General features: G+C 39.0%; 1 protein-coding gene across 1 annotated transcript in view; it reads left to right on the forward strand.

Annotated features, from left to right (window-relative positions):
- The first annotated feature begins 7415 nt into the window (after nucleotides 1-7415).
- Nucleotides 7416-12500, forward strand: part of LOC135220589 (alpha-1A adrenergic receptor-like) — a 142117-nt gene continuing 137032 nt past the window's right edge. The window contains 2 exon segments of the mRNA XM_064257848.1: nucleotides 7416-8849; nucleotides 8852-9596. Coding sequence (XP_064113918.1) covers nucleotides 8160-8849; nucleotides 8852-9596 — 1435 coding nt within the window. The 5' untranslated portion in view covers nucleotides 7416-8159.

The raw sequence follows: 12500 nt of genomic DNA on the forward strand, positions 1-12500 counted from the left end.
CACTTCTCGATATACAGTGGTTCGGATTCCACAATAAGCTGTAGGTCCCGTTGCTAGGTGACCTATTGGTTTCTAGCCACGTAAAAATATTTAATCTTCGGGCCAGACCTAGGAGAGCTGTTCATCAGCTCAGTGGTCTGGTAAAACTAAGATATATCACTCTTAACTTGTTGACACATGGTTTTAGTCACAGATTTTCAACTGCGGTGCTGGGAATTTAGAACATTTACCAAGATGTCCTTAGTAATGACACACAGTCAGAGGTATCAATACCAATTAATAGGAAATCGTCTAACAGCACTAAATCTAGAAAAATTAATGGCAATGCATTATAAACCGATGCAGATATAGCAATACGAGAAGACAGAAGGCTACAATTTGTACTCTAAGAACAGGCCACATTTGTGTAATACGGGTTTTTAGCCCAAGATTTCTTAAACAACTGCTTGGTTACTTTGTCTAAGGTAGCTGCTGGTCGAATGCCACAGATTTGGGGACTTGTTAAGGTACCTCATAGTACATTTATTTCCAACGACATTTGATACGAGTAAGAGGCATTGTTTGGAAGACCAAATACCTCTGAACAAGGTAGCTTAAGGTTCTATTACTAACATTCGCTAACAGCTAGTTGTCAATGACCAGAAAATACTTAATAGGGATTTGCTGAAAAAGTTATCGGTGTGGGCACGTATGCATGTTGATCAATGAAACGAGGAAATATCTCTATGAATTTTGCCAAGCACATTTGTTTGCCGACAAGCTAAAAATGAAACAAACAGATAACGATAATAGGGATCTAATTGAAAAGACTAAAACTGCCATCAAGCCGTTTTACACCAATTAGCATCGCATTTATTAATTCATTAAAAATATAGGTTAGTATTTATCAAAACAAAGAAAACTGGGATGCACCATGCAACAGGTGTCACTGCACCTTAATGTATCAGAAGATTTAACTAATATCGAAGAGACGATTTTCGCTGCTATACATACATGAGTCTTCTAACCACGGTCCTAATGAACCCTTTGAAACTGGAACGCCCTACGTTGACGTGTACATTTCAGAGTATTTTTATTTTTACATAGCATGAAAGAAGAGCAGAATTACTGAAGTCTACGTTCTTAGAAAAATAGGCCTATTAACATTACAAATCCAAAACCCAATAACCCCGTTACTGTAAATAATTCAAAATCATAACGGAAAATCCCATCAAAATGATTACATACGCAATCTAAAAATATCCATATCGGATTGTATTACCATTATATAAAAACGTTTTGGTAACTCGTATATGGTCCCATAGCTATCATCACATACATGCATGCATGCACACAGTCACCGTTACAAACACACACACACACACACACACACACATATATATATATGTGTGTGTGTGTGTGTGTGCGAGCGCATTAAATCGGTCTTATTTGAAACTGAAATTTTTACTCCAAACCCCCAACCACCTGCAGGGCCCATAAGGTTTCTCTATCTCATAAAGATCACATGAAGGTCATAAAGTTTTAGTGACTCAATTACCTTTTTTCTCAACACCAGATTTCTATATTTCTTATTTTCTATGACCTTTCCGTACGTACGAAATAAACCAGTTTACTTAAAACCTCTAGTATTTTCAATAGTTTCGGTTCTTTTAAGCGACGTGTGTATGTATGATTAAATGGTGAAACTATTATGCGAATCAAAAGGAAACAAGAAAACAAAATAAATTACTTTATAATGTGAGACAAATGGCAACAATTCCCACTGCTGTTTCTCAAAAAGGGCCGCCATAAGAGCCCGAAATATCCTGAGAGAATAAAGGCACAGAAAGCGATACAACCTTGAAGGGAACTATCTCTCCATATTCACTACACGCCGCCTCCATTATAATTTCTTTTGTTACCGAGACACACTCTTCCTGGGATAAGCAAACACAACGGAAGTCCCGTACAAAGCCCTTGATAAAGAGGCGTAGGTCCGCTCTATTCTCCTTTCTTGGAATTTTTATGAATCGCAAGTCGGTAAGATAACTTTGAACAAGACAATGAAAAGGGTCTGAGATTTTCACGATCTCTACAGCAGTGAATATCCTGCTCAAAAATGACTAAAATCATAAATTTAAATTACTCAGAAAAACAAGCACAGCCATAGTACTGCGATAAATCCATTTTGCGTCTGTTGACCTCTTCAGTGAATTATGCAACTAGCAGTTACTCGACTGAGGGAAGTTTTAACTCTCGTGGGCAGGGGACGGAGCTCGCAACCGCATCCCAAAAAAATTGATGAAAGTGGCCAGCCAAGTGCCTCCAAGAGCCAACTACTCTGAGGAGGAAAATGTGGTGGTAAAAAAAAAAGTATATATATATTATATATATATATATATATATATATATATATATATATATATATAAATATATATCTTCGTTTTGCTTTATGTCCGCAAATGATATAGAGAAATATTCCATAACCATCGAATACTAATCTAAAACCCTTTTGCAGAAAGTGAATAACTGTTACAAATCTCGTTACTGGATAACACAGCGTGTGTGTGTGTGTGTGTGTGCGACGCTATGTTTCATGAAAGAATACATACTCCACAACAGGAGGAATCACTTACGAAAAATTCATGATTTCCATCGGCGCAAGAAACGACGAACATTACTCAAGGTAGACTGATATCAAATTTCCAAGCGTGGAGACCCAGGAAGTTGAGAGGAGAATTCGATTAACCATATTCCGGGAGTTCCATAGAGAGGCCTCGAAGTTACTGGAAGACGAAGGCTAATGAGCTTAGAAGACAAAGTCTTCAACACAAGTTTGGGTCCAGGTTAATGATTTAACGAAAAAATTACTTGCATAGAAGGGGACAGGAAGCGAAGTTTGTATCTAGGTCCTCCCACACCCATCTCTCTCTCTCTCTCTCTCTCTCTTAGTGACACAAAACACGATTAATTTTACGGATCTGTGAATATAACAGCACATTTTTATCCAACCCTAACGATACAAAGTCATGTACTTATCCCTCTTCCGATATCTCACGAAGGTTCAGTCATATTTACTAGGCTACGAAACTAACATACTTTGTCATCACTTTAAGAAAATTCTGTAAAGTGGTCACTACTTTGGAAGTGCTATTTTCAACACTTGGTCTGGATTCTGTCGTCTATCTCCAGCCTCATCCATCTCTGGAGTGGTCAGCTAAGTTTTTAGCACTGAAACTATGGCAATGAAGAATTGTTTCATGTTCATGGGGTAATTTTTTTTACTACCATGCTTTACGGGGGTTTGATACAGATGAAACTTTAAAAAAAAAAAGAAAAAAAAAAATCACGCTTCATGTAACTTTCTCGTAGCGGGCTCAGGAAAATGGCAAGTAAAAATGCATCTGGCTAAGACAGAAAGAACTTTACAAATGCTACTATAGGACAAAGCTATGGCGTACTGTTACTCCAAGTTTTCTGTATCTCCATAAATACGTTGATAGTTAAAGAAAATATTGCGTTCAAGACGTATTGTGTCTCCAGTTCATTGTGTCTCTAGTTCATTGGCATCCACATCTTCATCAACATGAAGCCTAAAATACTTCATGTCTTTGGAATCACTGTCAATAAGAACAAGAAATTGCAGTTACTAAAATATGAGCGAAAAAAAATTAAGTCTTTAGTGCTTTATTGCATTTCAAATAATATGAGGACGTATACAGACATCCAAGGAAACTAAAAAGATTCCAAGGATTTTCTTGTCTCCAACGGAACAGAGGGCGAAAAACTATAACTCCATAGGCCTTCCAAATTTTCATCGATTAGAAGCTAAGAAATATTATGTTGTCATTATCCAGTCAGGATAACTGATGGCCATCAGAAAATTTTATGTATCCCAACTTTATGTGAACGCGGAAGTTTTCAGCTTTTTTCATTTTCTTTACTCTTCAGTGACGCAAAAATGTGCAGTTATCTACCTGTACATACGGATACACACACACACACACACACACACACACACACACAACACATATATATATATATATATATATATATATATACATACACACACACACCACACCACAACAACAAACACAATATATACATATTATATAATATATATACATATATATATAAATATAAATACATAGATAGATAGATAGATAGATAGATAGATAGATAGATAGATAGACAGATAGATAGATAGATAGACAGACAGACCGACAGATGCTCCGTGGCCTTCAATCCCTGTTTTTGAGAATCGAGGAAAGTGAAATTTTTCCGATATTTTGGCAGTAAGACATCCTTTTGGACACGTCTTAAAACTTTTATTGGAAAAATTTCTTTCATTTCATCTGCTTCAAGAATTTTAAAGCCTTATTTCCATTGAGCTTTAAAGGTCTCGCCTTCCATTTCCCTTTCTTTGGTCGATTTCATCGGAGCCCTATCAGAAGAAGTCACGAAAACCTGGACGTCACTCGAACTTTTGTAAACCGAACAAAGCGGCGTCTTACATTTTCCAAAATCATGGTAATGTTCACCGTTTTACCATTAAACGCAAAAATTTCCATAAGGCAACACTGAGAATGTTATCACAAACACCAGGCATCGATTCAATAAAGAAATCTAATGTATTATAAGTCCGTGTTGTTCTGCCTTCACTTCTTTTCCTCACAAATCATTCTCTCGTCTTGTGTACTTGAAGAGGCTTTTACTGCAGTATCTGGCTCTTAGGATGAAGAAAATATAGCTAGTTTTTCTGACAGTCAAGATGATACTAATCACTTTCCAAATTCTTGAAGAATGCGTAGTTGAGTGGCTTGGTAATTTTTGTTGCTACAACTGTTATTCTTCACAAAATGTGATTATATTTCATTACTGAATATTTCTAAGCAGCTTTCAATTAGAACATAATGCTTTTGAAGTGCGAGAGTATTTCTGCTTGTGTTTCAACCTATAAACTGTTAAGAACAATTTTATCGAGATTTCATTAAAGGAAATTACCTATCAAGCAAATAATGTGCTTCGAAGAACACAGTTGTGTGGTTAGTTCACATAATTAACCAATCATCTTCCGTTGTCTCTTATCTTTCTCCCGAAAAGTAAGAACGTAGTATCCAAAAATTGACACTCAAAAAATCACATAAAAATAAAATAAGCAAACAGTTCGCGTACGACGAAAAACTCATCAGTTGGGGGATTAAAATGCAATAGTCATACAATGGATAATGTAGATAAGATAAAAATTATCACTTAAACATGAAGTAAAGAAATTGAAGTGACAGAGCCAGCCAGCTTCCTGAGGGGGAAGCCATCATGGACAAATGTCTTTTCGCCAATGTAGAAATTTCCTTAGAAAAAATGTAAACATCTATAGTTACATAGGAATTCTAAAGCACCAGTAGATGAAGCTGATAACGTGCTTGTAGAAGTACTCTCATATAAATCAAAATGGACTGATCGAAGACCATAGTTGAACTTACAAAAAAAGTTTTTTAAAAAATCCCAAACTAGTTTCGACATTATATACATACATGCACACACACACACATATAACATACATATATATACATATAATATAATATATATATATATACATACACACACACACAACACACACACACACACACATATATATTATAACATATATATATATATTATATATATTATATATATATATATATGTATAAACCCAAATTTTCCAGGACCTCTGTAAGACTTTTCTGGGGAAACCAACACGTGCAAACCTCCATAAAACTTAGCGCAATAGGCTCAGTCATGCTAAAAATGCGCGTGGCTTTAGATAAAGCTCTGGTCCCTGATCACTAAATCTAACAAGATTTGTCCGACTGAAAAATAAATTCAAAAATGAAAAGCATGCAGGAAATTTTAGCATGATATAACTTCTAGATCAACCTAAGACTTAATTCATGTTACGGATATATAACCAGTTCAGCCAAAGATCTACTCAATTTTATTGCAGGATACAGATATTAACACAACTCAACACATGAAATTATAAGAAAATATAAATTGTTTTCTTGATACAAGTAGGCAATCTCCCCCCAAAGATTATTTTGATACATATCATATATAAGGTTTGCAATTCATCGTCCAATTTTCCTCCAGAGAGAATGCAAACAAGTGAGCGTCGGCCATGAATGAAATCACGAATTAGATCGCTTCCCACATGTAGTGTTATAATAAAGATGATTTGGCGTGCGTGTGTGTGTGTGTGCGTGGGGGTGGGGGGGGAATTTTTTTTCCCACGTTCCCTTATTTAATGCGCATGCATTCAAAGACAAGAACAAGGTGAAATGAACATATAGCTTCATAGAAGACGTCTGCGGAGAATCACTTAACATTATTTGATGATGAAAAATCAATTATCATAAGCAAAAAAAGTATCCACGAAAAATCATTTTCATAAGTATTCGACCGAAAACAAACTCGACGTGCACAAAACTAAACAAAGAAAAGCAGATTTGGAGTGGAAGAAACGATTATCGACTTTCTGCTAGCTCATAAGATAAGCAAAGTTCTGGAATGACTGTGATATATGTTAGTTGGTGACGTAGAATTAAATTCTATCTTCATTCATTTCTCAATTAAGTATGATGATCGTTCGGTTTTCATCCAATCAATAGATTTTTTTATAATAATATCTGTTGCATTAGTTTGTCACTGCAATAATTCCATCTAAATCTTTTTCAACGTTCGATATCTCTCTCTCTCTCTCTCTCTCTCTCTCTCTTCTCTCTCTCAATAATTGCAGCCATTTGTCACAGGCAAAGGGCAAAGGTCGCGTGTGGCACGGCTGCCAACGCAGGCCACCAACGGTGAGGGGAAGCGGTGCGCGGCCTACGAGTTGCAGCTCTAAGCTCGCTCTTGGGTCAGTGTGGGTCAAGACCTCGCTCTGCCAACATCGGGTGCTGCGCTCATTGCACTGGAACATCATTAATTAGACCAACGCTCAGTGGGGCTTAATTTTCAGTTGGACGGATGTGACATCTTATTCCAATCGATGTTTTGTTCATGTGACGTAAAAAGAATAGTGTTCCAAACCTAAGATGTTCCCATAATGTATCAAATATGGAATGGTTTATTCATATTACGGTCGAAAAAAATATTAAATAAAGTAAAAGACACATCAGCAGACATGCTTTGAAAATTGAATGGCAATCAATACAAAGACAGAAAATACATCCATAATTATTGCGTAAGACGTCATAAATTCGACTGCGGCCATAAGTAAAGTGAGGGCGAAAAGTTGCCGAGCAGTTGAAACTAATAACTTAACGCAGAACGAAGGCAACACCATCATTATTGCAGGCATCGTAAATCAGTGACCTCTGATTGGGTGTTGCGGGAGTGGAAGAGGACCGGTGGGGGAGCCGGCTGGGGGGGGGGAGGGATTTGGGGGTCCAGATGTGATTTTGGTTACCATCTACCTGAGAGGGGCGGTGGTGCAAATGCGGCACAAGTGTTAAGGGGTCACTCCTTGCCCGAGGTCGTGGCACATGAAAGGTTACGAAGTAATTTATATGAAACACATTGGAATTAAATTAAGACGTCCTCATATTTAACCAAATTTGCATCAGTAAAAAATGGAGTGGACGCAAAATTCAATTATACTTGGTTGAAAAATTTATTAGAAACCTGAATGCATTTACGTGCAACCTTTAATATTACTACATGAAACATGGCAGAATCGACGTGCTGTAGAAGAATATATGTACTAACGACATAATTCAAATTATCTAAAGAAACTTCAGATACCGAAGAATATGAACGAAAGTTACATGATGCATCAAACCCAAGGTTAAGAAGCAGAACAACCATGGTATATACATCAAAACAGTCGACATGTGCTGGTACCATGCACGATGACCCATTCTATTGCAGACAAACGATTACGAAATTATGGGTGTAAAAATGGAAGCAAGATGACCACTAACATTTAATGTTAGCTCGGGCTAGCACCACCACTTAGGGGAACGCAGAGGGAACACGTTCATCGTTGCCTGTAAAGGATCTTTTACGAAATATACATGAAAATGACGTTTGCACCATCTGCGGTAAAACTTCCCAGGCCCTCCACCAGCAATATGTCTTGAACCATGTAAATTATCGGGAGAAAAGAGAAGCGAAATTGAATATATATCGTTGGTGTTCGAAGGATGACAGCGAGGAACTACACATATTGGTACCAAGGACCAACTACTTTAAGGTTCTTAAACACTTCCTGGATCTACGACGATGACGACTACGATTATGATTACGACTATGATTATGATTACCACAAGAGGGATGAGGACGACCTCGATGACGTCGCCCTCAACGCCACTGCAGCCAACATCTCCACGACAACGCCGGGGGACGACGTCGTGGAGCTGTTGGCAGGCGCAGCGGCAGACGACGAAACCAGCAAGGCCATTGTCGAGGCCGTCTTCAAGTCGGTGGTGTTGGCGAGCATCGTCGTCCTGACAATTGGAGGGAATGTTCTGGTGCTTCTGGCGGTGTTCATGTCTCGAAACCTGCGTTCCTCCACCCACTACCTCATCGTCAACCTGGCCGTGGCTGACCTCCTCTTGGGTACGACGGTGCTTCCCTTCAGTGCCACACTCGAGGTTTCGGGCAAGTGGTACTTCGGACAGATCTTCTGCGAAGTGTGGGCTACGGCAGACGTGTTGTGTTGTACGGCTTCCATCTGGTCTCTCTGCGTCATATCCCTCGACAGATATGTGGGAGTGACGCGTCCTTTGGCCTACTCGACCATCATGACGGAGAAGAGGATGTGTGTGCTCATAGGGGCTGTGTGGGTTCTCTCCATAGTGATTTCCATAGGTCCGGCGTTTGGATGGAAAACCCCCCTCCAGATCCAGACCCCACAGTGTGCACGGTCAACCAACAGCTGGGTTACGTGTTGTTTTCGGTCACAGGGTCCTTTTACCTCCCCAGCCTTTGTATTCTCCTCCTTTATTGGCGAATCTATCGAGCTGCAATTGAGCAATCCAAGTTCCTCGAAAGTGGCATCAAAACCACGAAAACATCTGTCACACTTAGAGTTCACAAGGGCGGGGCTAAAAAAGGTGAGGCTATTATGACACTCAGGGCACACCGCGGTGGTGGCATGGGTGTCGGCATTGCTGCAGGCATGGCTGCCGGTTTGGCAACAGGTGTGGGCGGTCTTCAGGGGCCTTGCATCATGAACGGACAGTCAAAAAACTCCGCCCCGCCTCCTGCAGCGAAGTCTGGCCTTAGAATGCATCGTGGGAAAAAGGGAGGACTGGCCAGTCTCATGGCACCAGCCCCGCATTTACAATTGGCTGTGACGTCACTTAACTGGCAGAACAATCCTAATAACCAAAAACAGGGAGAGGAGGGTGGAGAGGAGGGAGGAAGCTGCCGCCCTTTGGAACAACAAAATGACCACCGAGGGCGAGAAATCCACCACGAGCAGGAATCTCCCTCTTCTTCCCCGGAAAGAAGGATACCAGGACCTCCGGGCAAAATTGCCAAATTTCGGCGACAGAAGAAAGCAGCCAAGACATTGGGGATAGTCGTTGGAGTCTTCCTTCTGTGCTGGTTCCCTTTTTTCTTCATTTTACCTCTAGGTGAGTACATCCCAGTTCAGTATTCGTGCTGATAATGGATAGTCAAAGGCTAAAGGTCTTTGACCTTTGTATTTAAATGAACTTTGGAAAAAGAAATACGAGAGCAAGGGTCCTGATAACGTAACCAAACATGAATCATTACCCGAATTCCATGAAAGCGTTAACAAGCCAGATAATAACATATAAAATTAAAATAAACACCTTGATATCTATAGTAAATAAAAATAAATTAAAACAGCACTTCAGTTTCGTGAATAAAAATATGAAGAAATTTGTTATTCACATTCGTTGCACAAACACACACTTCCAATTCAGATTCTGCCAGATAGTCTCGAATATATTATTCAAATTCCTCCTCTATCCTTACGAATCATACAGCAATATCATATATGCCAGCTTAATGGCACGAGTTATGCTGAGCTGGTACCCGTCGGTGCCTGTCATATCTCCCCTACAATCCTGATCCCCAGCATACCCCGCCCTCACCCAGGGCGGACAAACAGGTTTTCAGGAGGAGAGTGGATGTGCCATGTCTCCCATACCTTCCCGATCCCCAGCATACCCTGGCCCCACGCAAGGCGGACAAACAGGTTTGCAGGAGGAGGGAGATGTGTCATGTCTCCCCTACTTTCCCGACCCGCTACTTACTCCACCCCACCCATGCGGACAAACTGATTTTAAGGAGTAGGGTGGATGTGTCATGTCTCCTACTTTCCCGATCCCCTACCTACCTCGCCCCACCCAGGAGGGCCAAACAGGTTTTCAGGAGTAGGGTGGGTGTGTCATGTCTTACATACCCTCCCGACCCCCTACCTACCCAGCCCAGACAAACAAGAGCCACTCGGATCTTATTATTACTGATTATGATAACTCAATAAGTCAGATCCCAGACATCAAGGATTGTTAGATGTATGAAACGGGTTTTGAACCTAACTAAGGTTAGAATATGAATGAACTAAATACCACTAAAATGATTCACTTGGTCTTTCAAGCCATGGTAGATCTGCTTAGTCTTCTATTGATTTCATCAAGATTTGGAGACTTCCATAGGACATTTTTTTCTGCCTTATCACTTAGCCGCTTTTTCTTCCCTTTGTGGCCGTCTCGTCTCATCTCCAGAATCTTTGGTCAAGCGATGATTCCCACGACCCTCTCCAGCCCTCCCATCTACTATATTTTACTATCAGTTTTGTTTCTAAAGTAAAGCATGTGCTAAGTGACGTGAAACTGTTATCAGTGTAATAACAAATAAGCAGATTTTTTTTTAACTTATTTATTTGAATAACTGCATACTGTGTATGGCATTTTCTTTCTTTCAATAGAGATTATCAAGCCAAGAACATGACTCACACATATCATTACTTAATACTTTCAGTTTTGAGGATAATTACTCAATCGTATTTCTGTACGCAAGCAAGCAATTTCAAGGTCACTGCCTATGTATAACTACAATACCTTCTTCCCTGGTAATGGTTAATGTGCCGTCCCTTTGGAAAAAATGCAGTCCTAACTGCAAATATGAGTAGTTCAAAAATAGAAATGAACAATGACTCTTCAACGCCAAATCAAAACTGAAATTCCTCAAGGTTCCACAGACATAGATAACCCAATGTATTCTTCAATAAAGAGGATGCACTCGGACAAGTCAGCGTTCTCTCAAAACACGTACATACATGCATGCATACATACATACATACATACATACACACAACCGTTCTAATTTTCAATTTGCTCTTTTTGAGGACAAGTCCATCAGCTTCGTACGTTTCTCCAGTTTACTATATATGAAATTCATGTTTGGTGTCTCGTTTTTATGTTCTATTTAAGAACTTGTTACACAAATAAGACTCTTTCATTGACATAATCGGAACCACATAAGATATACTTAAAAGTGACATTAAAAAAGTTCTAACGGTATATCACGAAGCCTCGAAATCTGCCTGTAGTTGCAATTATTACATTTCCTCACGAGTCACTGCGGCCTCTACCCGTCACCTGAATAGGTTCGCTTCGCTTGTTAGACTCACATCCTCCCTTCATTAATGGATCATTTGGGGTGTTTGCCCGGAAGTTTTAGGGTCCCAATTAGCTCCAGCTAACCTCATATGGACTCAATGAAAATCAGTAATCACTTCCCAGTCTGCTGAGTGGCTGGTCCACCACTACCTACTGATTTAGGGGCTAGTTTTTTCTCTCGTTCACTCTGTGTTTCCGTCGGACTGTGATTACACAAGCGTGAATTCACAACCTTTCGACCGTAACCTTGGGAGGGAATTAATGATTAAAACACGCTCCATACACTATCTAAAGAGTTATTCCGCAACGGCAAAACTATGTAAACACAGATGTTTTAAAATTAATAATAAAAAAAATCACATATAAATTTTAAGGCAAAGCTAAACTGAGCAGTTCTTAAATAGAGTCCTAAAAGTGGAAATAATATGCTGAGTGAAGATACATCATTTATAAAACCAGAGATCGAGCAAATATTCACGTATCCTGGGAAGCTTCAAGGAAGCCGAAAAATAACTGCTGGGAAAGAAATAGGGAGACGAGCAAATAACTACAATGTTAGTAATAATTTGCGTGAATGACCGCAGCCAGGGAAAAGTTGAAGACGAAATATTGTTGCAACGAGTTTAACCATCATGTAAAAAGTTATATATATATATATATATATATATATATATATATATATATATATATATATATATATATATATATATATATATATATATAAAACTCTGGTTTTATAAATAATATATCTTCACTCAGCATATTATTTCCACTTTTAGTCGACTTTATTACGAACTGCTCAGTTTAACTTTACCTTAAAATTTATATGTATTTTTAGAATTTTTCTTATTGATTTCAAAACATTTGTGCTTACTTAGTTTTTTCCAT

Source organism: Macrobrachium nipponense, chromosome 2, assembly GCF_015104395.2.
Source record: "Macrobrachium nipponense isolate FS-2020 chromosome 2, ASM1510439v2, whole genome shotgun sequence".
Classification (NCBI taxonomy): Eukaryota; Metazoa; Arthropoda; class Malacostraca; order Decapoda; family Palaemonidae; genus Macrobrachium; species Macrobrachium nipponense.